The sequence below is a fragment of the Neoarius graeffei genome, chromosome 18, assembly GCF_027579695.1.
Source record: "Neoarius graeffei isolate fNeoGra1 chromosome 18, fNeoGra1.pri, whole genome shotgun sequence".
NCBI classification, from domain to species: Eukaryota; Metazoa; Chordata; class Actinopteri; order Siluriformes; family Ariidae; genus Neoarius; species Neoarius graeffei.
In genome coordinates, this window is record NC_083586.1 from 21,429,992 (window position 1) to 21,457,294 (window position 27,303).

General features: G+C 42.5%; 2 protein-coding genes across 4 annotated transcripts in view; one reads left to right on the top strand and one right to left on the bottom strand.

The window, feature by feature from the left end:
- The window catches only part of slc5a10 (solute carrier family 5 member 10), a 107,403-nt gene that overhangs the window by 72,164 nt on the left and 7,936 nt on the right, over nucleotides 1–27,303 (bottom strand). The window contains exon 6 of the mRNA XM_060898541.1: nucleotides 18,311–18,391. Within this exon, the coding sequence (XP_060754524.1) occupies nucleotides 18,311–18,391 (81 nt within the window). The remainder of the gene's footprint in view (nucleotides 1–18,310; nucleotides 18,392–27,303) is intronic.
- LOC132865995 (THAP domain-containing protein 1 A-like) lies at nucleotides 971–27,303 on the top strand. Of its 3 annotated transcripts, XR_009650534.1 has the most exons (4): nucleotides 971–1,445; nucleotides 1,781–1,885; nucleotides 2,002–2,174; nucleotides 25,408–27,303. XR_009650534.1 is itself a non-coding variant. In XM_060898542.1 (3 exons), exons 1-3 carry the CDS (start codon nucleotides 1,140–1,142, stop codon nucleotides 25,444–25,446), a joined length of 450 nt encoding a protein of 149 aa, XP_060754525.1. In that variant the 5' UTR covers nucleotides 971–1,139; the 3' UTR covers nucleotides 25,447–27,303. The 3 variants fall into 3 exon arrangements, 2 of the variants coding, with proteins under 2 accessions (XP_060754525.1, XP_060754526.1); XM_060898542.1 differs by lacking the exon at nucleotides 2,002–2,174; XM_060898543.1 differs by lacking the exon at nucleotides 25,408–27,303 and having other exon boundaries at nucleotides 2,002–2,328.

The window sequence follows — 27,303 nt, forward strand, 5'->3', positions numbered from 1 at the left end:
GTTTAGTGACTTGACTACAACACTGAGGGTGACCATTTATGCAAGATTCTCTGACATTTCCACTAAACTCTTAAGCAGACAATGTCCTAAGTTGGAGCTGTCACACCTGACAACTCTTTTGTAAATATCTTAATCCCTAGTATTAGGCATGGGTTTTTTGGATGTGTAATAAATCTCCGAGAACAGACAAGTCAGGGCAGCATTTCATAAAGAACGTCTGTCTGTCTGTCTGTGATTCATTGTTCTGAATTATCATTGGGCCTATGTCACAAATTTGTATTACAAACGAGAAGACGCGCTGTTTGTTTGAAACTGCAGACTGTACATGTGTCTCACACACAATGCAGTCTGGGAAAGGAGAAGTTCACAAGGAGGGTGCTGTTGTACCGGTAAATCATTAAAATTTATTTTGATAGCACCTTTCGCAGATTGAAAATCACAAAGTGCTTCACAATAAATATCTACGAGTGCAATACAATAGAAAGTAAAAGACATCAAAAAACAATGGAGAAACATAGATACAGAAAGTCAGGCAGCCATAACAACCCTTGTTTAACTAAAAGCCTGTTTGGATGGCAACATTTCAACCGCTGTTTAAAAGAAACTACAGAATTGAAGCAGCATAAAGAGAGAGGCAATGCATTCCACAGCCTGGGTGCCACTGCTTGGAATGATCTTAAAGGGATCCTACAGCAGATTTACTCTTTTAAACTTGTGTTAATTAAAAGTCTCATCTCATCTCATTATCTCTAGCCGCTTTATCCTGTTCTACAGGGTCGCAGGCAAGCTGGAGCCTATCCCAGCTGACTACGGGCGAAAGGCGGGGTACACCCTGGACAAGTCGCCAGGTCATCACAGGGCTGACACATAGACACAGACAACCATTCACACTCACATTCACACCTACGCTCAATTTAGAGTCACCAGTTAACCTAACCTGCATGTCTTTGGACTGTGGGGGAAACCGGAGCACCCGGAGGAAACCCACGCGGACATGGGGAGAACATGCAAACTCCACACAGAAAGGCCCTCGCCGGCCCCGGGGCTCGAACCCGGACCTTCTTGCTGTGAGGCGACAGCGCTAACCACTACACCACCGTGCCGCCGTATGCCTCATTGTGCAGTATATAAATGCCAAAATGATGCTAAAAGGAAGGATGAGAAGAACTTTTCACCGTTTACCTGGCAAGAATCGTCTGACTATTTGCAAGAAATGGATTCCTGCCATAAGAAGACCTCAAAAAAATCTGCCTGCGGTGCCCTACTTATGCTTCGAGCATTTTGAATCAACCTGTTTCAATGAATCGACGGAATTAAAAGCAAGCTTAATGGGGGCTTCCAGAATAAAGAGAGGCTATGCCGTGCCAACAATATTTGCCCATCGTTCAGCTCCAAAAGTCCGCCGATGCAGTGTTGAGTGGCAACAGAGACAACACCACCAGGAGGTTAGTTTCCACTTTGTTCTACCAAGGTTCTTTTGTAGTATACAGGGATGGATCCAGCCCAAGAATCTGACAGATGCACATTTGCAGAAATATTTTACCAGATCGCTATGGAGCCCTTTCCGAAGAGGGCAGCTACGACTGCGGCTCGGCCCGGTCTGTCGGTTGAGCATGGCTATAGCCCATGTAGCCGGCTAGCGGTAAAGTAAACAAACGCCTCATGAACGATGCCAAGTGGTGCACACACATTTCTGCACAGCCATTGGTCTGGATCCATCCCTGGTGTGTTATCGGTGTCTTACCTGGTGAATTGTAATTGGCATCCCGATGTGTTGTAGGCTCTTCAGCGTATACTGGAAGAAATTACGGGCAACAAAGAAAACACCAACGTTAAAGAACAACCAACGACGGATCAAGAGACGGAGCATTCGATTAAGCTTCAGGTACGGTCATCTATACTCCAGATAAGAGAATTACTCAAGGTTTTGCATGGAGCTCAGTCATTTGAAACTTCTGTAGTTTTATTTCATGGTAGTTTCCTTTTCATTTATGTCCTAAGAACGTGAATTGACCAGAAAGAAGGACATTGCTGTGCAAACAGATGAACCAGTCAGTGTCGAAATCCAAACAGAGACGGTTATCTTCGAAGACAAGATTATCCAGTGGTGTTTGTTGGGAGATGAAAGCATTTCATTAGATGATTCGTTCAAACTCTACTAGCAAAACCACGATGTAAGCAAAGGATATAAACGCCTGAGTTGCTCCAAGCTTCCACCACGCCACGTCATCACATACATCGCTTCTGCAGGAGGCCCATGTGGTATTTTTAACCCTTTGATGCAAAACATGGGTCAAAAGTGACCCGGCTGAGTTTTTATCTTCTAGATCTTTGCAATAAATTAATTCCATCATTTCAGTATTCAAGGTATTCCTCAATTAACTTGTTTTTGATCATCATACATCCTTATTTTATTTTTTCCTTTCTTACTTTTTGAATAAAATCCCTTTTTGTATCACGACCCTTCTAATGCACAACATGGGTCAAAAACGACCTGCATTCATTTTCCAGGTTATTTCATGTACGGCTGAGTGTTTCTATGATATACTTTTGAAATAAATTCATTTTGTCATTTACTTTTCCAAATATGCAGTAAATATCTTATTTTTGTTTAGCACAAATCATCATTTTTATTTTTCCTTTCTTAAGTTATTTCCTTTCTTAAGTTTACACACATGGGTCAGAACCGACCTGCATGCATTTACTCCAGCGTTTGGTGGGAACTGTGAATTGTGCTTGTGTCAGACATTTCACAGCTCAGCACGGCGCCCTTTGCCCGTCTAATACATGCAAGTAATGTTTTTCAATTGTTCAAACATTACCTTAGAAAAAAATTGATGATGTTTAGGTTCCCTTGAGAGTGAGTCGATTACTTGTCAGAAAGTTACAAGTAATTACTATTAGCTACCGAGCTGTTGACACATTCTACTTTAGTTAGCTAATTTTATTGTAGTTGGCTTAGCTAACCACATAGTTAATAAATAAATAACTGGCCCCATTCACTGCTAAAGTAATTACTTGAAACAAATTATTATTATTATAGTATTAAGACATTTAATTTTAAATCACACTTGGATGACCCATGTGTAGTAATATAAAAAGTATTTTTGTTCATAAAGTAGGAAAGAAAAAATTAAATTAATGATTTGTGGTAATTAAAAACAAGATATTTAAAGGTCCCATGGCATGAAATTTTCACTTTCTGAGGTTTTTTAACGTTAAAATGAGTTCCTCTGACCTTCTTAAGTCACCCCAGTGGCTAGAAATTTCATAATGTGTAAACCAAACTATGCCCAACATTTGAGAATGGCGCATCAAAACGGCGCGTTGACAAACTCTTCCCTTTACTACGTCAGCAAGGGAGATGATCCCCACGCCCCCCCCTCTGGATTCCCACCCACTGTATGGATTGCCCCGCCCAGTTGTAGTGAGGAGACCATAGAGGACACAACAACATGGCATCACCTAAGCGAGCGAAACATGGAAATTGCGCTGTACATGGATGTGACAACACAGAAAGGAGTCTGTTTTTACTGCCGACGGGAGAGCCCCTGAAGACGCAGTGGCTTAATTTTATTTACTTCAATAATACGCCGTCGAGTCTACCTAAGACGGTGTATGTTTGTCGGAAGCATTTTCCTGAGGAATGTTTCCACAACTTGGGACAGTACAGGGCAGGTTTTGCACATCAACTGTCACTGAAGCCTGGGTCCGTACCAAGTATCCCTGCCGCATCAGCCACAAACACCGAACAAGTAAGTGTATAACTGTTAAGTCGTTTAGCCGTGTTTTAAAATCGGTGCGTTAGCCTTGCAATGGCTACATTAGCTGTGCAGCTAACCGCTTCCTGCAGTTAGCCAGGTACTCTGCGCTACAAAACTAAAGAGCATGCAGCATGCTCTGTTAAACTGAGTTTAGTCTGGAAATTGACTGTAACTTATGAGCTTATGTTTGACTATTGCTCCGCAATGCATGTCTTCTGTTGGATAAGCGATATGTTGCTGTAGTTGCTGCTTCTATCCTCTTTGGTTATGGAGTGCGTGTTCAAGCCTAGGGTATTATACGTTCGTAAACTACCACTCCGAACACTCTCACTCTCTGTTCTCTGTGTCACGTTGAGTTTACGAAAGGAGTCCGAGGGGTTTTGTCTTAGCAGCGTGGCTACAGGCGCTGATAACAGCGAGTATGTGCGTGCGCAGCTTGGTCAAGCCCCTCCCCCTCCCCCCATGGCCCGCCCCCACCCTCTACCCTTCCCTGCCTCCTGCTTCTCATTAGCAAAATGACGCACTGGGAAAAGCGCTGAAATGGGGCTTTCTCCCAGGAGGCTATATCTACGTGCCGAGGGTTCATTTCGAGAAAGGCTGCAGATATAACATCCGGAAGCCTCCACGAGCCCGTTTAAAGCATCAACAAACCACCATGCCATGGGACCTTTAAAGAATACTTGGAATATTCAATCATAAAATAAATTGATTTCAAAAGATAGAGCAAAGAAAAACTCAGTCAGCGTGAAATAACCTGGAAAATGAATGCGGGTCATTTTTGACCCATGTTGTGCAGTAGAAGGGGTGTGCATATGTTTTGCATCAAAGGGTTAATAAAAATAATTTTTTCTAGAACACTATTTGGTCTCCGAAAATGAATGAATGTTTGACTGTTGAAATCTACGAGTACCAGTGGCGTGCACAGATAGACACGAGGTGGTGCTCAAGCACCTGCCCCTCTGCCCTCTGTCCAAAAAAGTGCCCTTTTGAATTTTTTTTTTTTTTTTTTACAGTTTACTGAGGCCAATGTCGACATGATCTTTTAGAAAAGCCGCGGCATTAAAAGCGTGTGTGAAAATAATGTCCCGATGTGTGCCCCCTCCGCACACACACCGGACCTCTGTCTCTCTTGCTCTGTCATGTGAACAAGCGTGCAGTGCATTCAATGTGAGGTTGCAGCAGCATAGCGTCCTGGAAGCCACGGCCTTGTCGTAGCGCAGACAACACATCGGGCAGTCAGTCAGCTCTTCCCCTGCCCCACCAGCCAGGTAACACATGAATCGAGTGAAAATGTATTGTTTGCCCTCTAAGCCCAAGCTGTAATTATTTTGTCGTGAAGTAGCCCGTCGCATACAGAAACAACTGCACATAAGCATTATATTTTTTGCTAGACCATTTTCAGATTTAGGAAAACAAAAATTTCTTTTTCTATTTTGTTCAACTAGAGATTCCTGGCAAAGTCAAAAAGCCTTGATGTAATAAATTAACATTAAGTGGTTGTTTTACACCTTTACAAACTAAAACGGGTCAGTGGCGACCCGAACACAAGAGGAGGGTTAAATCTCAGACTTTTATAATAAGCTGTTCCACATGCGCAAAAAAGTGCCCTTTTTTCCCCCCAGAGCACTCGTCCCCCAGAATGTCTGTGCACGCCACTGACGAGTACTTTGACTTGGCATAAGTTTAAGCGCAAATCCACTGGAGGATCCCTTTAAAGGACATGGGACATGAAACATAAATGCACGCTATATCAGTTTCTTTCCATTAAAAATATGAAATAATTGCATCAACAAATACAAAATTATCTATTAAATTCAGCAAAATCGTTATGTTCGTGATGATTATATGGCATTTCTGCTTGAGCTCCGATATGCATATTTTACAACCGGAAGAGCCGCTGTCACGTGATCATACGTCACAAAAACTTTCGGGTACAGCACAAGCGGGTAGATGAATGGAGAAGTGTGAATCGTGATGATGACGAATGCGACAAAATAGTTTTTGTGTCTTGGATGACAAGAAAATTGTTTCGTTTTTAGAGTGTTTAACGTACATTGAACATCATGGTGTATTGTGACCTCCCAGTCAGTCAGACGCGCTGTCACTCCTGTTAGCAATGTAGCTAGGCTCAGCATGGCCAGTGGTATTTTTTGGGGCTGTAGTTAGATGCGACCAAATTCTTCCGCGCTTTTCCTGTTTACATAGGTTTATATGACCAGTGACATGAAACAAGTTCAGTTACACAAATTGAAACGTGGCGATTTTCTATGCTATGGAAAGTCCGCACTATAATGACAGGCGTACTAACACCTTCTGCGCGCTTCGGCAGCGCATTGATACCTGCACTCGGAGTTGTACCATTATTTTTTAGACAGGGCGGACGGACCAGGGCATTCGCCCGCCTGGCCGTGCCCGACGAGGAGCGCTCTCGGCCGGCTTGGGAGGCAGACGGCAGCCCCTCCTGGAAGTGTGGTTTTACCATGGGCCTCATGCGGTAAGGATTAGTATTATAATTTTGGGTGTATCAATTACTGATTATCATAATTCTGACTCGTTTCGCCATTTTGAATGTTTTCATCTCGGACTCTGGAAGCATTGTATCTCAATCAATCTCGAAAAATATCAGCAAAAAAAACTAGCTTGCAACGGACTTTAGCTAGATCTATGATGAACTTTCAATGTATGATACAAAAATAATACTTCTTTCAACAGATCATTAGCCTTTGAGCAGAATTGTTTTTAACTTACCAGGAAGTGTTATCGAGCCGACCGCTTTCAGTTTCATGAGGGCTGAATGAACCCTCACTCTCAGAATCATCTGACCCGTCAGAGTAAAGACAAGATCCATGTTCATGTGAATTTCCAGCTATCGGTTCGAATTGATAGGGTCTAACTTCACATCTCTGTGAAACATCGGGAATGTCACTGTCGATGGTGTCCATTTCGGTAACCTGTTTACATTAGATTCCCAAGCGCTGGCTCCTTGGAAAGTTTTTGTGACGTCATGGGTCACGTGACCACCTAGCTCATTAACGAATCCTTGTTTTACGCTGATGTATAAAAAACTTGAATAATGTGATGATTTTCACATTTTTGACGCCCTGCAGTGATTTAGATGGCATTTCTTATGTCCTTTATACATAATTATACCCAGAAAAAAATCCATGTCCGATGTCCTTTAAAGTGAGTGAGTGGAAGCGCTAGTAGCCTCTGACCACATGACCTGAGGCTGCAGGCGGGGTGTGAAATTTTAACAAGTCAGATACGTAAGAAGGAGCTTGAGCTCTAAAAACAAGAGCTAAAATTTGATAATGAATTCTAAACTGAACTGGCAGCCAGTGAAGAGATGCTAAAACAGGTGTGATGTGTGCTCTTTTACTTGTGCAAGTTAATATCTGCATGGCCTGGAGGCGATTGAACTCTTTATTATGTACAGATAAGAAAAAATAGTTGTGCACGTAGAGTTGGGTTTGATGTTTTACTTGGCACACTGCAAGAGGGGGTTTATAGCATGATGAGACGACGTTATCATTTTTTAAATCTCTAATCATTTTTCTCTCTGAAACAATCCCTCCTTTTGTTATGTTGCAAGTTGGATTGCATTGCAAGCTTTGATGGGATTTTGTGAGTATTTGAACAAATGATTTGTGTAACACAGTATGTTTGCGTACATGCCGTCAGTGCTCATCCAAACGTAATAATCAAGGGATAAAATGTGACATGATGCGTGTCACAGCAAAACTAGTCAAATCTCGTGGTTTGTTTGCCAAACCAAATGGATGGATGGATGATTTGCCAGCATTTAATAATTTTTTTAAACTTATTAAAAGAGTTTTCTGTTGTAACACTCAACATAATAACAACAAAGATATAGGAAGGGTATCCCCCCCCCCAGCAGATGTTTAATAATTATAGAAGCAGCTTCCAGTGTTGAGTAAGATTTACGCTTTGTGGTTGGTCAGGGGACGACTGTTTATAGCTGCTGCTTTATCATCTCATGGACATTTCACAATGTTAAATTTTGCGATAAACTGATTTTCCAGGTTATTTCATGCTGACTGAGTTTTTCTTTGCTCTATCTTTTGAAATCAATTTATTTTCATCTCATCTCATTATCTCTAGCCGCTTTATCCTGTTCTACAGGGTCGCAGGCAAGCTGGAGCCTATCCCAGCTGACTACGGGCGAAAGGCGGGGTACACCCTGGACAAGTCGCCAGGTCATCACAGGGCTGACACATAGACACAGACAACCATTCACACTCACATTCACACCTACGCTCAATTTAGAGTCACCAGTTAACCTAACCTGCATGTCTTTGGACTGTGGGGGAAACCGGAGCATAACTTTAATATCTGGATTTTAATTGTGGGTACAATATTCATAAAATGAACATTGCACAGGAAAATCACATTGCCTCAGTTATCAAAAGCTAATAAAAACAAACAAAAAAACCCCAAACTAATTTGAGGTGCAAAAGTTTGTACACCCTTACAGGTGATGTTATACCCAAGAGCACATGCTGAAGTGTTTTACTCCTCTTACACCACAGCAACTTGACCGTGATTACAATTTGCATTTAATTAAAACCCTTTTGATGCAAAACATGGGTCAAAAGTGACCCGGCTGAGTTTTTATCTTCTATATCTTTGCAATAAATAAATTCCATCATTCAGTATTCAAGGTATTCCTCAATTAACTTGTTTTTGATCATCATACATCCTTATTTTATTTTTTCCTTTCTTACTTTTTGAATAAAAACCCTTTTTGTATCACGACCCTTCTAATGCACAACATGGGTCAAAAACGGCCTGCATTCATTCTCCAGGTTATTTCATGTATGGCTGAGTGTTTCTATGATATACTTTTGAAATAAATTCATTTTGTCATTTACTTTTCCAAATATGCAGTAAATATCTTATTTTTGTTTAGCACAAATCATCATTTTTATTTTTCCTTTCTTAAGTTATGAACAAGCACAGCTTTTGTAATTCTACATCAAGTTTACACACATGGGTCAGAACCGACCCGCATGCATTTACTCCAGCGTTTGGTGGGAACTGTGAATTGTGCTTGTGTCAGACATTTCACAGCTCAGCACAGCGCCCTTTGCCCATCTCATACATGGAAGTAATGTTTTTCAATTGTTTGAACATTATCTTAGAAAAAAAAATTGATTAGGTTACCTTGAGAGTGAGTAGATTACGTGTCAGAAAGTTACAAGTAATTACTATTAGCTACCGAGCTGTCGACATATTCTACTTTAGTTAGCTAATTTTATTGTAGTTGGCTTAGCTAACTGCATAGTTAATAAATAAATAACTGGCCCCATTCACTGCTAAAGTAATTACTTGAAACAAATTATTATTATAGTATTAAGACATTTAATTTTAAATCACACTTGGATGACCCTTTCTGTGCGGAGTTTGCATGTTCTCCCCGTGTCCGCGTGGGTTTCCTCCGGGTGCTCCGGTTTCCCCCACAGTCCAAAGACATGCAGGTCAGGTTAACTGGTGACTCTAAATTGAGCGTAGGTGTGAATGTGAGTGTGAATGGTTGTCTGTGTCTATGTGTCAGCCCTGTGATGACCTGGCGACTTGTCCAGGGTGTACCCCGCCTTTCGCCCGTAGTCAGCTGGGATAGGCTCCAGCTTGCCTGCGGCCCTGTAGAACAGGATAAAGCGGCTAGAGATAATGAGATGAGATATTAAAGTTATTCCAAATCCATGCAGTGTGCTGGAGAATGGATGGTTTTGAAGAATCCCACGTTCGAGTTAAAAGAGAGGGTGGAGTCTGTGAACCCGCAGGTATACGAGGAAAATATTACTAAGACAGCAACATGACAGGATGGTGCATGAAAGCTGAGACCTTTTGAAAACCTGCGCTGACTCGCCCCATACAAGAATGCAAATTAAATTTAAAAAAAATAAAACTGACTCGTACAACAGCATGTAAAATGCCAGATATTAATCACAAAAACACAAACCGCAACACCCAGCACGAACAAGGAGAGCTATGGGGTTTATCACTTAGACATGAGGTTGAATAAATCCAACAATATCTGCTGAACTACGATAAATGCTTCAATAATACACTCATGAAAACTACAAAGTTTCAGCAGTTTATTGCATTTAATCAGGTTTCTTTAGACAAACATTTGATCAAATCTGCTTTAAAGGTCACATGGCATGGTGGTTTGTTGATGCTTTAAACGGGCTCGTGGAGGCTTCCGGATGTTGCCTTTCTCGAAATGAACCCTCGGCACGTAAATATAGCCTCCTGGGAGAAAGCCCCATTTCAGCGCTTTTCCAAGTGCGTCGTTTTGCTAATGAGAAGCAGGAGGCGGGGAAGGGTAGAGGGTGGGCCATGGGGGGAGGGGGAGGGGCTTGACCAAGCTGCGCACACACATACTCGCTGCTGTCAGCGCCTGTAGCCACGCTGCTAAGACAAAACCCCGTTCTCCCTCAGACTCCTTTCGTAAACTCAACGTGACACAGAGAACAGAGAGTGAGTGTGTTCGGAGTGGTAGTTTACGAACGTATAATACCCTAGGCTTGAACACGCACTCCATAACCAAAGAGGATAGAAGCAGCAACTACAGCAACATATCGCTTATCCAACAGAAGACATGCATTGCGGAGCAATAGTCAAACATAAGCTCATAAGTTACAGTCAATTTCCAGACTAAACTCAGTTTAACAGAGCATGCTGCATGCTCTTTAGTTTTGTAGCGCAGATTACCTGGCTAACTGCAGGAAGCGGTTAGCTGCACAGCTAATGTAGCCATTGCTAGGCTAACGCACCGATTTTCAAACACGGCAAAACGACCAGTTATACACTTACTTGTTCGGTGTTTGTGGCTGATGCGGCAGGCATGCTTGGTACGGACCCAGGCTTCAGTGACAGTTGATGTGCAAAACCTGCCCTGTACTGTCCCAAGTTGTGGAAACATTCCTCAGGAAAATGCTTCCGACAAACATACACCGTCTTAGGTAGACTCGACGGCGTATTATTGAAGTAAATAAAATTAAGCCACTGCGTCTTCAGGGGCTCTCCCATCGGCAGTAAAAACAGACTCCTTTCTGTGTTGTCACATCCATGTACAGCGCAATTTCCATGTTTCGCTCGCTTAGGTGATGCCATGTTGTTGTGTCCTCTATGGTCTCCTCACTACAACTGGGCGGGGCAATCCATACAGTGGGTGGGAATCCAGAGGGGGGGCGTGGGGATCATCTCCCTTGCTGACGTAGTAAAGGGAAGAGCTCATCAACGCGCCGTTTTGACGCGCCATTCTCAAATGTTGGGCATAGTTTGGTTTACACATTATGAAATTTCTAGCCACTGGGGTGACTTAAGAAGGTCAGAGGAACTCATTTTAACATTAAAAAACCTCAGAAAGTGAAAATTTCATGCCATGGGACCTTTAAATAAAAGCAAAACTATTTAAAAAAACAACTGAGCTCTGATTTAATGATTTATATTTATCGTCGCTGTCAGGTCAAAACCTGCTCTGTGAAATTTTTCCTTTTTTACAGGAGACGTAAAAAACTGAATAAAACTCTGAAATAACAAGCTGAGAAGCCAGTAAAAGTTTACTTGTTCTATTATTAGCTTTTCTAATTGGCATAAATGGAAGCACAAGGTCAAAATTGACCAATCAGCATCTCATCTCATTATCTCTAGCCGCTTTATCCTGTTCTACAGGGTCGCAGGCAAGCTGGAGCCTATCCCAGCTGACTACGGGCGAGAGGCGGGGTACACCCTGGACAAGTCGCCAGGTCATCACAGGGCTGACACATAGACACAGACAACCATTCACACTCACATTCACACCTACGCTCAATTTAGAGTCACCAGTTAACCTAACCTGCATGTCTTTGGACTGTGGGGGAAACCGGAGCACCCGGAGGAAACCCACGCGGACACGGGGAGAACATGCAAACTCCACACAGAAAGGCCCTCGCCGGCCACGGGGCTCGAACCCGGACCTTCTTGCTGTGAGGCGACAGCGCTAACCACTACACCACCGTGCCGCCCACCAATCAGCATAGAGAACCCAATTTGACCTAAATTGTCACATAGCAGGTTTTGAACTGACAGCGACGTTATGCTGATCAAATGTTAAGAACTAAAGTGCAGCTTGTCTGCAATGATGCTCCTTTCAGGGGGAAAGTAGCTTCGCTTGGTCAGAAATTCACTGGGGGTCACTGGATGACTTTCAGCTAATTTGCATATTCATTTCATATTTTATGACCATTTGCATATCAAAACATGTTACATGAACATGGAATAGAGATGTATTAGAATAGGAGAGTATAACTTAGAAACGATAATGATCAGTGATTACTCATCAGGAACAATGTGATTGGTTGTCGAACAATTGTGATTGGTCATCAGGAGCAATGGTGATCTAGTGGTTGGTCACCATGAAAAATTTGATTAATGATCGTTTGCTTGGAACAATTGTGATTTAGTGGTTAGTCGCCGAGAGCAAATGTGATTTTTAGTGATCATTCCTGATTAAACAAATCACTAAATCACACTGGTTATCAAGAACAAAGGTGATTAATGACTGGTTATCGAGCACAATTGTGATCAGTGATTATTCCTGATAACCAGTGTGATTCTTGATTTTGTTTATCAAGAACAAAGGTGATTAATGACTGGTTATTGAGCATAATTGTGATTAACTGTCGAACAATTGCGAGTAGTGATTATTCCTGATAACCAGTGTGACTTTGGTTGGTTATCAAAGAACGAAGGTGATTCGTGATTGGCTGTCAAACAAAAGTGGTTAGTGATTGGTTGTCGAGAGCAATGGGAATTAGCTGCCAAACAATTGTGATTAATGATTATTCCTGATAACCAATGTGATTAGTGATTTGGTCATCAAATACAAGTGATTTAATGATTGGTTATCAGGGGTGTGATTGGTTGTTGAGAACAATTGTGATTGGTTATTGAGAGCAACTGCGATTAGTGATTATTTTTGAAAAGTGGTGTGATTAATCACTAATCACAATTGTTTACTGGCATTTAACCAGTAATCACAATTGCTCTTGATAACCAATCACTAATCACAGTGGTTATCAAGAATAGTGATTGGTTATTGAGAGCAATTGTGATTAGTGATTAAATGTTGAACAATTGCATTCTTGATAACCAGTATGATTTAGTGATTGGCGGTCAAATACAAGTGATTAATGATAGGTTATCATGAATGTGATTGACTGTCGAACACTGGTGATTTAGTGATTAGCTGTTGAACAATTCTTATCAGTGATTATTCCTGATAACTAATGTGATTAGTGATTGGTCATCAATAACAAAAGTGATTTGGTTATCAAGAATGATGTGACTTAGTGGTTTTGTTGTTGAACAATGATGATTAGTGCTTATTACCGGTAGCCAGTGTGATTAGTCATTGGTTATCAGGAATAATCAGATTGGTGATTAGTCATCGGGAACACTGGTTGCTGTCATTGTAGCCTGGCTCAGTTTTTTAATTATGTTGTTCAACAAATCTAGTATGAAAGTCACAAATTCACCAGCACTGCTTGTACAGGACAGTTTTATCTGGAATATCTGGAACAACCAAATCATCCAACATCTTGCTGAAGAAAACATTCTGAGCTGTTTTGATTTTCTGACTGTGCAGAGATAACTGACAGGCCAAGACGTGTTTGGAATTTGCACCGGTTAACAAGAACTGTTTACACAAAACCCCAGAGGAATTACAAATTGATAAGATCAATTTGTGACCTCCAGTGACCTACAGAAAATGGTTTAATCAAAAAGGAGGTAAAAATCGGAAGCGTACTGTCACGTTGCACTTTAAGTCGTCTGGCAGAAGAGGGAGAAAGGCCGTGTTTCCTGAAGCATGTTGCTGATCGAGACAAATGAGAACAACAGTTTTGCTTAATGGTGCAAGTGAAAGATTAATAGAGCAGATCTTAAGCACTTTCCTGACATGGGTGTGGCATTAAGAGCAGAAAGCAAAACACCGCTCCATTATTTACCTGATTTTATAACATGATTTAAGTGATAAAAAGTTTGCTAATTGTAATAAAATGTCTCTGGCTGGCCTTGTGCATTGTTTTTCCTCACAGGTTTTTCATTTCATTTCCAAGACCATTTCCAGTGGATACTTGTGACTCCAATCACAAAGAACTTATCAAAACACGGTGGAAAAACATTTCTTCAAGGTTAAATCTTTGAAGGAAACGATAAGGCAGGAAATAGTTCAGAGCTGAACACGTTCGTCTTTTTTAAGACTGTTACATGTTTAAAGCTGCCTATTTAAGGGAAGTTAATATTCAGATATGATGATTTCACCACATGAATGTTCAACTACCTCCTTTTTTACACCACACACACACACACACACACACACACACACACACACACAGATGTACTGCACACGTTACCATGTGATCACACCATCACATGATATTTTTGCTTCTCTGTTGCTTTTTTAAGCTTTGAGACCGAAGGTGTGACGAATCCGGAATAAAACAGTAAACAGCGACGATGTGGTGTGATGAAGTGAAATTACTGTTACCAACATGAAGTTAGTTGTATTCCTATAGCAGCACGTCCTGAACTGATATTTACTGATATTTAGTTCCTCTTATACAACACAGTTTCCCAAATATTATATGGTAATTTATTACCAATTAAAAAATAGCACTGTATACATTTATCAGTTTATAGTTACATTAATTCTATGGAAATCCATGAAAGAAACCAACACACTTTACACAATGTCCATTAGCATTACAGAAACTACAAGTAATGGTATTAATGAACAAAATGATAAGATATAAACTTTATTTTTTGGTTTTTTTTGGGGGGGGGCTCAGCACTACTAAAGGAAAACTCCACCCTGAAACACATTACCTGTCTTTTTACTGAAATATTGTGACATGTTCAGAGTTTCTGGTGCTCTAGTTTTGTGCACTTTTTCCAGCGAAAGTTATTAACGTCATATTAAGGAGAAATCCAGCATACGGTGGCTAGTTACCGATGTACGAGATGTTAAAATGAAAGTAAAATCTTTGGAAGTTGAAGCAGAGTGTACAGATGAGCTGGTGAGAGAGCTGGGCAGGCGAAAGCATTAAAGCGCCGCTGCATCGCTCTCTATGTAGAAATGAATAGAGGGATACATTGCACTGCACCGTTATCAGAATGGCATTGTGGGTATTGTTGGAAAACTGTTCTACATCACAATCAAATAAATCTTGGACATTGAAGATTATGTGCGGAAAATTAGTCAAGAAAAGAGTAAATAAGATATCTGGTGAAAAACTATGCTACTTACGACTAATCTGAAAAGTGTTCCATAGCTGACGGACGCATTTCAGAACAATTGCGTTAACTAGCCATGTCAGCGCTGCTGAACTGAGCACCACCTCTAATAGCAACACTGCCAAGCTAGCAACTTGGGCAAACGCTATTGATAAATAGCTAGCTAGTTCATCTCCATCGGTCACTTTAATATGAACTTGTTCTTGATTCTGAGATTCCTGTTCTTGGCTGCAGAAGTGGAACCCAAAGTGTTCTTCTGCTGTTGCATGCTGAGATGCTTTTCTGCTCACCACGGTTGTAAAGAGTGATTATATGAGTTACTATATCCTTCCTGGTAAAAAAGCTCAAACCAATCTGACCATTTTCCTCTGACCTCTCTGATCAACAAGACGTTTGTTTCCACCCGCACCATTCTGTGTAGAGGCTGGTGTGCGTGTGTGTGAAAACCCCAGGAGATCAGCAGTTTCTGAAATACTCAAACCAGTCCAGCTGGCTCTAACCAACACCCATGCCACAGTGAAAGTCATACTTTGAGATCACAATTTTTCCCATTCTGATGTTTGAAGTGAACATTAACTGAAGCTCTTGATTTGTATCTGCAAGATTTGAGGCATTGTGCTGCTCTCAAGGGATTGGCTGATTAGAGAACTGCAGAAAACAGCAGGTGGTCATTGTGGTGTTCCTAATAAAGTGCCAGTGAGAGTTTGTATATACAGTGAGAGTAAAAAGTATTTGATCCCTTGCTGATTTTGTTGGTTTGCCCACTAATAAAGACATGATCATTCTACACTTGTAATGGTAGATGTATTCTACATGGAGAGACAGAATATCAAAACGAAAATCCAGAAAATAACTTTAAAGAATATATTTTAATTGATTTGTATTTCATTGAGGGAAATAAGTATTTGATCTCTCTAGCCAAAAGCACTTAATACTTGGTGGCAAAGCCTTTGTTTGCAAGCACAGCAGACAGACGTTTGTTGTAGTTAACCACAAGGTTAGCACACATATCAGGGGGAATTTTGGCCCACTCTTCTTTGCAGATCCTCTCTAAATCATTAAGGTTGGTGGGCTGTCGCTTGGCAACTCGGACCTTCAGCTCCCTCCATAGATTTTCGATTGGATTGAGGTCCGGAGACTGGCTGGGCCACTCCATGACCTTAATGTGATTCTTCTTGAGCCACTCCTTTGTTGCCTTTGCTGTATGCTTCGGGTCGTTGTCATGTTGGAAGACCCGACCACGGCCCATTTTCAACTTCCTGGCAGAGGGGAGAAGGTTGTCCCTCAGGACTGCATGGTACATGGCTCCATCCATCTTCCCACTGATGCGGTGAAGTAGCCCTGTGCCCTTGGCAGAGAAACACCCCCAAAACATAATGCTTCCACCTCCATGCTTGACGGTGGGCACAGTGTTCCTGGGGTCATAGGCAGCATTTTTCTTCCTCCACACATGACGAGTAGAGTTTAGGCCAAATAGTTCAATTTTGGTCTCGTCTGACCACAGAACCTTCTCCCAATCACTTTGTACATCTTTGAGGTGATCATTGGCATACTTTAGGCGGGCCTCCACATGTGCCTTCTTAAGCAGGGGTACCTTTCGGGCACTGCAGGATTTTAATCCATTGCAGTGCAAAGTGTTGCCAATTGTTTTCCTGGTGACTGTGGTCCCAGCTGCCTTGAGGTCATTCACTAACTCCCGCTGTGTGGTTGCAGGCCGATTTCTCACAGTTCTCATGATCATTGCCACCCCACGAGGTGAAATCTTCTGTGGAGCACCAGACCGAGGTCTATTGATGGTCATGTTATACTTCTTAAATTTTCTCACAATTGCACCAATGGTTGTTACTTTAATACCCAGCATCTTGCTAATGTTTTTGTAGCCCATTCCAGATTTGTGCAGGTCAACAATCCTGTCTCTGAGGTCCTGAGAGAGTTCTTTGGTCTTACCCATGTTGGAGAGTTTGGATTCTGTCAGATTGTCTGATTCTGTGAACAGGTGTCTTTCATACAGGTGATTTTAGTTAGAACAGGTGTCTTCAATTCAGGTAACAAGTTGATTGGGAGTGTCTAACTGGTCTGTGAAAGCCAGAACTCCTAATGCATACTAGGGGATCAAATACTTATTTCCCTCAATGAAATACAAATCAATTAATACATATTCTTTAAAGTTATTTTCTGGATTTTCTTTTTGATATTCTGTCTCTCCATGTTAGAATACATTTACCATTAAAAGTATAGAATGATCATGTCTTTATTAGTGGGCAAACCAACAAAATCAGCAAGGGATCAAATACTTTTTACTCTCACTGTAGCTACGTTGTTACCCATCTAGAAAATATTCCCATGATGCATTATTCTGAGCCTTACCTATAATCAGCTGCTTATACTTAATGAACATTAAAATTTGTTAAACTGCGAGTTGGCTTAGTGGTTAGCGTGTTCGCTTCTCAACCGGGAGATCGTGAGTTCTACTTGTGGTCAGGTCATACCAAAGACCATCATAAAAATGGTACCGACTGCCATCTGGCAAGGTACGCTGCAATACAGATGTGAGTGGGGAAGTCAAACTCTTGCAGTTACCAGAGGACTAGCCTCCCACTGTAGCCCTAGCTGTATAGGCAAGAGGCCGAGGGCTACGGAGATTGGTGCCACACACATACGCCTCAAAGAGCTGGTTAATACTGGGACAGGAGACTACCTGAGAAGACCAGATCCTGGTGTGAGAGGGACTTTGACTTTTTGACTTTGAAAGTTTATTAAAGAACTTTCACATTATTAAACATCATAACATCTGGCTCACTCGGCTAGCGAACAGCTTAGCTGTACACACTTCTGCAGATGGAAATGCTGATATTTTTATAGGATTGCATTTCCTTTGAAACATTTAAAAGCAAAAATGGGGTTGGGGATGTTCATTCGTTTGCCTTAGACGTTGCTGCTTAGCATTTTGGCTAACACCCAACATGCTAACACTGTGACGTTCCTTTCATCAAGCTTTATTTTGATCGAGTTATTTAAAATGTGCATATCTTTTATAGTAATCTGATCTTCTGGGGTGAACATGTTTTTACTCTGTAATGTTGATCAAAATTAAATAAATGCAGTGAAGTTGCATATTTCTATAAAAGTACTTTTTTGTTTTAATGATACTTTGACGTTGACCGTGCACTCAATCCTGTAATGAGAGCACATGAAGTCGATACTTTCCAGCCCTGGAGGTAGTGATGATATAAGTGACTGACCTGTGATGGTGAGGACGACTGCACCAATGATCATGATGAAGGTCTGGAGTGTATCGGTGTAGATCACAGCTGCTAAACCACCTAGGAAGAGAAATTGGGATGCAATTGTCAGAAAGAAATGCACTATTTCTTTTTCTAAATATGTTTCTCTTAGAAAAGATGTTCTCTGTAATTATAGCTCCTTACTGACCCCTGTGTGTGCGTGTGTGCATGCGTGTGAGTGCGCGCGCGTCAGGTGTATGATTACGCTCCTGAACTGGCATTCTGTTTTTCTGCACGAACTGGTACACTGCCTGGGAGTTCCCAGACGTGTGTGTGTGTCTGTGTGTGTGTGTGTGTGTGTGTATATAATATATTATACACAAATGTCAAAAGGATCAAAACTTAATCCGATGACAATGGAATGAGAAATGCAGTTGCGGACTTTAACTTGCCCTACATTCCTGTACTATTGTTAACCTGTCTGTGTTGACTCATTACTCGGAAGTGTTTAACCAGCTAATAATCGGCCATTTGCATCATAAGTGGAGGAGTGTGTGGCAGGAACAGAAGGTGTTCTCCATTTCTGAGTCATATCTCAGCATGCAAATTAACTAGCTAGTTTGTTGGCTAAATTATTTCACAACCCAGCTTATTAACTAGCTAAATAATGTAGCTAGCTCCCTACTGTACTGAAAACAAACAAACCGGAAAACAAACAAATGCCCAATATTTAACAGAGGTAGACAAAGTACCCAACTTCATTACTTAAGTCAAAGTACAGATCCCACTGGTCAAATGTTACTCCAATACAAGAGAAAGTTGTACAGTCAAATTTTTACTTAAGTTAAAGTACTGAACTACTTAAGTATTAAAAATACATTTTCTGTCAATGCGTTTGTATTATTGCCACAATGCTTACTAAACCTAATGCCGTTACCAAAGACAGAAATGTGAATTCACAAAATGAACGCATGCTGTGCCATCATGGTGGTTGAATGTTAAGCTAGCTAGTCAGTGTATGGGGTGTCCAGTGGGAGTAACTCCTCTGATGGGGGAGCTTGCCGTGTCCTTTTTAGGACAGCTTGTCCATCTTTGGCCTTCCCTCTGGCACCCAGCTCTCACCTGTGGCTCCTAGTAGCTGTAGCATGCACAGCAGCCACATCCCGGTAAACTGCTTCGGCAGGTGGGCTAAACCAGGTGAGGGTAGCTGTCGGGCCTCAAGCCCTCAGCGAGCTTTAAGGAATACCCTTCTCAAGCATATGAAGTCTGGACTTGCACTGATGGGGCGGAGGTGACCAACAGTAGGTCCAATGGCCAAGAAGGTGAACCAGCAGGCCTTGCAGAAGGCTCAGGGCATGGCAGGGCACAGAAAGAGCCATGGCTATCTGCTGCATCTGTCCCCATCACCAGCTGTCTTGCTCTGTCTTGCCACTGGAATATGATAGGAATGGATGAGAGAGTGAGGCTGACTCCGTGCAACTCTACCTCACTTTAACCAAATTCATGCGCATCTCATGACATCACCCTTTTCACATGGAAGTCCTGTGGCAATGGGCAAGCGACGAAGCAGCAGGTGTGGATTCACTGGAAGCTGTAGCTGCAGACCTGCACACAGGCAGCTCAGGCCACAGGGTTGCATCTCATCAACTGAAGCAGCAGCGGGATTCGGCAGCTGTCCTGAGCGACTGAGCAGCCGTCTTTAGGAATGCACTGCTCACCTCCATAGCCTGAGGAAGGGGCTAGAAAAGGTGCCCTAAAAATTGCCTGCTTCTCACAACCCTGACCAGCATACCGCGGCTGGTGGGATCCCATTTCAGCAGTCGAAGAAAAGGAGGGAAAACAAAGAGGGTACCCCTTACCCTCGCTTCGTGGAATGTACGCACACTGCTTGACAACCCTGACGCAAACAGACCAGACAGAAGAACTGTGTTAGTAGCACGTGAACTGTCCAAGTACAACATCTGCATTGCTGCATTGTCCAAAACCCGCCTGGCAGAGGTGGGCACTAGCTACACCTTCTTTTGAAGTGGTTGCAGCAATGAAGAACAACGTGAGGCAGGTGTGGGCTTCACCATCCAGTCCAGCTTTGTTAGCAAACTGATGCGCCTTCCCAAGGGCCGAAGCATCCGACTCATGACTCTGCGTTGCCCCCTGCCCAGAAAGCGTTTCGCCACTGTCATCAGCGCCTACGCCCCACCATGAAGAACCCAGATGATGTCAAGGACAAGTTCTTCAAGGACCTAGAAGCCTTGATTGCCACAGTCCCCAAGTCTGACAAGCTCATCATCTTTGGCGACTTCAACGCTAGAGTTGGTATGGACTGGACAGCATGGGATGGAGTCATTGGGAGAAATGGCATTGACAAGTGCAACAGTAACGGCCTTCTGCTGCTGAAGATGTGTGCCTCAAACCAGCTTCTCATCACCAACACTGTCTTCCTCCTCCTAGCCCACAACAGAACAACATGGATGCACCCAAGATCGCGGCACTGGCATCTCATTGACTACATCCTTGTTAGACAGAGGGACCGGCATGATGTCAGTCACCAAGTCCATGTGTGGTGCCGAGTGCTGGACCGACCACAGACTTGTCATTAGCAAGATTTATCTTCACATCCAGCCCAAGAGATGCCTGCAAGGGAAGAAATCTAAGAAGAAGCTGATTGTTGGCAAGCTGAAGTCTGAGGATGCCTAACTGAAATTGAGCAACGAACTTGACACCCAGGTCTGTGCTCTCCAGTTTGGAGTCAAGACCATTTGAAGAAGACTGGGTGGCCTTCCGAGATCTGGTCCACACAACAGCCCTCTCCCACCTCGGTCCCTCTGAGCGCAAGCACAAGGACTGATTTGACGAGTGATATGGAGATACAGCAACTCATTGACAAGAAGCAACAACTACACAAGGGTCACCAGGAAGATCCTTCATCCCATCCCAAGAAAGGAGTCTTTTCAGAGGCTCTCAGAACCCTCCAGGCAAAGCTGAGAGAAATGCAAGACTGCTGGCTGAGCAGAAAAGCAATGGAGATTAAGGTCTATGCCTCAAAACATGACCCCCGCTTCTTCAATGCCCTGCGCACTCTGTATGGATCACAACCTTTCAGCACCTCACCCATCTACAGTGCTGATGGTGGCACCATCCTAACTGACGAGACACAGATCCCCGATCGATGGGCTGAGCACTTCTGTGGTGTCCTGAACCGGCCATCTGCCATCAGTGAGGTGGCCATCCAGCGGATGCCCCAGGTAGACATCAACATGGAGCTATCCAACCCCCATCACTGAGTCTGAGGTGGAGAAGGCCATCAACCTTCTTTCCTCTGGAAAAGCTCCAGGAGCTGATGCTATCCCAGCAGAGGTGTACATGGCGGGTGGTCAGCCCTTCATCACTAAGCTCACCAAGCTCTTTCAAACCATGTGGGATCAAGAAGCAATCCCCCAGGAGCTGAAAGACACCTCTATTGTGCACCTGTACAAGAGGAAAAGCAACCATCAAGTGTGCGACAATCATCATGGGATTTCCATGCTGTCCATAGCTGGAAAGATCCTGGCTCACGTCCTGCTGAATTGCCTGATCACACACCTTGAGCAGGGTTACCTGTCAGAAAGCCAGTGCGGGTTCAGAACCAGATGAGGAACAGCAGATATGGTGTTTGCCGCATGCCAGCTGCAGGAAAAGTGCCAGGAACAGGGACAGGACCTGTACATCACTTTTGTGGAGCTGACAAAAGCCTTCGACACTGAGCTGGGAAGGACTGTGGAAAATCATGTCCAAGTTCGGCTGCTCTGACAAGTTTGTCACCATGGTCAGATAGTTCCACGAAGGAATGCATGCACAGGTCCTGGATGATGGAGAGGTATCGGATGCCTTTGAAGTGACCAACGGTGTGAAACAGGGGTGTGTCCTGGCACCGACCCTGTTCGGCATGATGTTCATTGCCATGCTGACAGATGGCTTCAGAGACTGTAGCAATGGTATCCCCATCAGGTACCGCATGGATGGTGGTGTGTTCAACCTATGAAGACTCCAGGCTAAGACCAAGGTCCTAAATGACGTCATTTGTGAGTTCCTGTTCACCCATGACTGTGCCTTGAACAGCAGCTCTGAACCTGGCATGCAGGCTAGTATGGACCTCCTTTCTACTGTTTGAGATGACTTCGGCCTCATCATCAACACTAAGAAAACCGAAGTCATGTACCAGCTGGCACCAGGCAAGGAGTATACAGAGCCTGACATTCAAGTTCAAGGGCAGAGACTTGAGGCAGTCAGCAAGTTCACGTATCTTGGCAGCACACTGTCCAGAGATGTCTGTGCCAACACTGAAGTGACCAGCCGGATCACAAAGGCCAGTGCAGCTTTCAGCAGACTGCGTTCCACAGTCTGAGAGTGCAGAGGCATCAGCCTAGAAACCAAGCTGAAAGTGTACAGGTTGGTCATCTTACCAACACTGTTGTATGCTTGTGAGACCTGGACTGTGTACGCAAGCCAGGCCAGAAAGCTCCAGTACTTCCACACCACCTGTCTGCGGCACCTGTTGCATATTCGGTGGCAGGACCAAATCCCAGACACAGAACTTCTTGAGCGTGTGGGACTACCAAGCATCCATTGCCTGCTTCAGAAGGCCCAGCTCAGATGGGCAGGACATCTCGTCTGCATGCCTGATGACTGATTTCCAAAGAGACTGTTCTACGGCAAACTATGTGAAGGGAAGCGCTCTTGCGGCTGCCCAAAGAAGTGCTTTAAAGACAGACTAAAGGAGTCCCTGAGGAGCTTTGACATCAACCCAGACACCTGGGAAGAATCCCCTGTGGTGCCCTGCAGTCCGATCAGCGTCGCACTGAAGCAGCAGAAGAGAAGAGAGCTAGCAGGAAAGTGCATGCTAGCAGCAGCAGTCTAATACCAGATCATGCAGATCATGTGTGCTCCACATGCAGGAGGGGATTCCAAGCTCGCATTGGTCTCATCAGCCATACACAAACAGTAAACGAGGGAGATGTCCGTGGTCCTCATCAAAACACGATGGACGAGAGAGAGAGCTAGTCAATGAAACTCCACTTGACATGCTAGCAAACTCTTTTCAATCTTGAAATCATATTGGGTAGCTAACGTTACTAGAAAAGAAAGATATTTCTACATTTCTGATTATTTGGCAAAATTATGCTAAAATATTTCTGAAAGGACTTCAGATAAGTTAGAATTATTCATGTTAGCGTAACTGTGTTTACATGCTAACTAACAGTGTCCAAGTTAACTAGCCATGTGTAAACGTTAGCTGTGGACAAGTCTATGCCAACTTGGCGGGCAAATCCATAGAAAGTCAAACCAAACTGCATAGCTATTGCAACGTTATTGCTAGCTTTAAAAGCACAGACAACTTCATTACAAGCTTTCTCTTGGAATAAAATGTTTATAAACCTCAATATGCTTCTGCAGGTTGGACGGCGAGTTTTTGTAGGCCGTGATGTGGTTCGTTTTAGGCAAACAAAGCAAACATTTAAAATGAACCTTTTTTTTAATCCTTTCAGAAAACTGTAACATGGGTTTTAGGTCTGACCATAAGTGCGTTCATTCCCCAGAAGAACCACCTCCTTCCATTCTTCCATTAACTGATCGTGTTAAATAACACTGCTGAGAAATCACTGAACTTGACTTTATCCAGTCTGTGGACGTGACGTGACCCTAGTGATTACTGATCGGCTGTCTCAGTGTCACCTGCGAAAAAATCAATCACGTTCTAGAAAAGAAAAGGAAAAAACATCTACTTTCAAAGCTGCTTCATACAGTACCGAGGACTTTGATAGAAATGTAGTGGAGTAAAAAATATGATATTTGTCTTTCAAATGTAGTGAAGTTAGTCATAAGTTTAAAAAAAAATACTACTCAAAGTACAGATACTCAGTGTACTTAAGTACAGTACTCAAGTAAATGTACTTCATTACTGTCCACCTCTGATATTTAAAATAGATACTGTAAGGACGTAGCCTAGTCTGTAAAACTAAGCTCTAAATGATTTATCATACAGTACTCTTTCTACATGTTTCTTATTATTTTCTGCTACTCCTGTAAGTAATTTAACATCCAACCCCAAGTCCAAAAAAGTTAGGTTGCTGTCTGAAATGTGAATGAAAGCACAACGCAATGATTTGCAAATTGTTTTGACCAATATTCAATTAAATACAATACAAAGTCAAGATATTTAATGTTCAAACTGATCAACTTTTGTGTCTCTTTTTTTTTTGTTTGTTTTTTTTGTTTTTTTTAAATATACACTCACACAATTTAATATAAACCACACAATTTAGACCCAAGTAAACTGACGGACCTCTGCACTGTGCATGTACAGAGGAGCAATGAGTGGTAGTTTGGTTTGCATATTTAAAATAAAATAAAATAAAATAAAATGTAGCACTTCTGTTACCACAAAAGTTCAAACAACTTGAACACTTACAAACAATTTAGCTTTTCATGATAATCATGCTTAGTGTGTGTGTGTGCACGCGCTTCCAGACAAAAGATCTGAAGCTGAATTCTGAATCTTTCGCTAAGTTAACCAACGGAAATGCTTATTCACATTTGTTAGCTATGGTTTCGTTACGCACAACTGCTTTTTTGACAACGTTACTTCCCTTTACGGGCAGCACGGTGGTGTAGTGGTTAGCGCTGTCGCCTCACAGCAAGAAGGTCCTGGGTTCGAGCCCCGTGGCCGGCGAGGGCCTTTCTGTGCGGAGTTTGCATGTTCTCCCCGTGTCCGCGTGGGTTTCCTCCGGGTGCTCCGGTTTCCCCCACAGTCCAAAGACATGCAGGTTAGGTTAACTGGTGACTCTAAATTGACTGTAGGTGTGAATGTGAGTGTGAATGGTTGTCTGTGTCTATGTGTCAGCCCTGTGATGACCTGGCGACTTGTCCAGGGTGTACCCTGCCTTTCGCCCGTAGTCAGCTGGGATAGGCTCCAGCTTGCCTGCGACCCTGTAGAAGGATAAAGCGGCTAGAGATAATGAGATGAGATGAGACTTCCCTTTACCGCATGTGAGCACTGAAAGTAGTTGTTTTCTGCATTGTTTTTGAAAAAAATACATGGCTTTGAATCCATATTTGAGACTTTCTCTCTCTTTTTGCAGCTTGAAGACAAGCTGAAGCCATCCATCCATTATCTGTAACCACTTATCCTGTGCAGGGTCGTGGGCAAGCTGGAGCCTATCCCAGCTGACTACGGGCGAAAGGCGGGGTACACCCTGGACAAGTCGCCAGATCATCACAGGGCTGACACATGGAGACATACAACCATTCACACTCACGTTCACACCTACGGTCAATTTAGAGTCACCAATTAGCCTTTGATTTTTATTTTTTTTTATTTGTTTATTCAATATTAAAATGTTAGTGCAAACATAATATATGGATGACACAAGAAAGTACATGTACTTATTTCCATTGTGGTCCATTATAAAAAAAAAAATACAAGTAACATGGTTCACTAGCACCAATAAAAAATAGTTATCCATTGGTAAGTACAGAGATATATTAAAAGTGGAAAATTACATAAAATACAAAATGACTGGATTCTTGACTGTTAAAGGGGAACTGAAGTCATTTTTAAACTTGCTTTATTTCTTAATTAACATGTTTATTCAATTACGTTTTCGGTTTTAGTAACCTTATATCGTGACTCGTAACGGCAACTGATTGCAATTAAATATTATGCTTATCGGCCTATTCGGTTTTTACCCATGTTGAATTTAGTTCGTTTGGTCCACGGCGGGCGTCGCTTATCCGCGCGATCTTCACGAGACTTGTGTGAGACTTCGAAACGTGAAGCATCAGCCAGGTGTCAGTGCTGCCATTTTGAAAACTGTTTCCCAAATGAATTATTGCACAAAAACAAGTTTAAATGACAATTACTGCCTACTTTTTTCAAACTTTCCTGATTGCTATCAAAACAAACAAAACTTCTGGCTTGATTACATCAGCATTCGAAAGAGGGCGCGCACGTCTTTTGACAACGTTGGCAGGTGTTGGTCACTTTGATTTCCGCTGTACGTTTTACTTCCATCCTACGATGTCTCGCACAGGTCTCAACGAATCTCGTTTACGGCCATCGCTTTGACATATGGACTGATGTATTACATAGCTTATTTTCAAACACTCATAACTTGCTATAGCAGTGACAAAATAGCGATCAAAAATGCATTCCTGTATTTAATAAAATGAGAATTTTGATAACAAAAAATTGCCTTCAGTTCTCCTTTAAGACTTTCAAATAAAACATTTTAACTAGAAATTTGAACTGAGATTTACTCCTAGCGCCTTTGACATTTGATGATAAACCCTTCCATAATAAAATACTAGAATAAAAGAGTGATGTTTTACCATGAGAATTTACTCTAGAGATCTGGAAGGATGTAGCACTATGTCTTGTGGTAATTACATGTTAATTTGAATGGGGTCATCAAATAGCTTGGTGTAGTTTCGCTGTACATATTTAATTTTAGCTGTTTAACATGTAATTCCACTGACAACATACCAACCACCTCAAACTCCTGAGCACTCGGCCTAACCTGCATGTCTTTGGACTGTGGGGGAAACCGGAGCACCTGGAGGAAACCCACACAGACATGGGGAGAACATGCAAACTCCATACAGAAATGTCTTTATTGGGTACTGGGCTCGAACCCAGAACCTTCTCGCTGTGAGGCAACAGTGCTAACCACTACACCACCATGCCATGGTGTAGTGGCACGGTGAAGACAAATAATATTAATGCAGTGGACATGTAAGTTTCACAACTTTACATGTGAAAATAGAGGCCAGGATGGATCACCTTGGAACCCACACCCAAGTTGTGACTGACTTTCGAACTAATTTATAACCTTCATTTGGACTCCCCCCGGCCAAAAAAAAAAGGAGCACCTTTGACTTCATTCAAAGGATCTTGTTGAACCTGGGAGTAGGTGACTTAAGGCCAGAACTCCAGAGTTTGAAAAATGCACTTAAAACATTAAAAACTCTTCATTTAG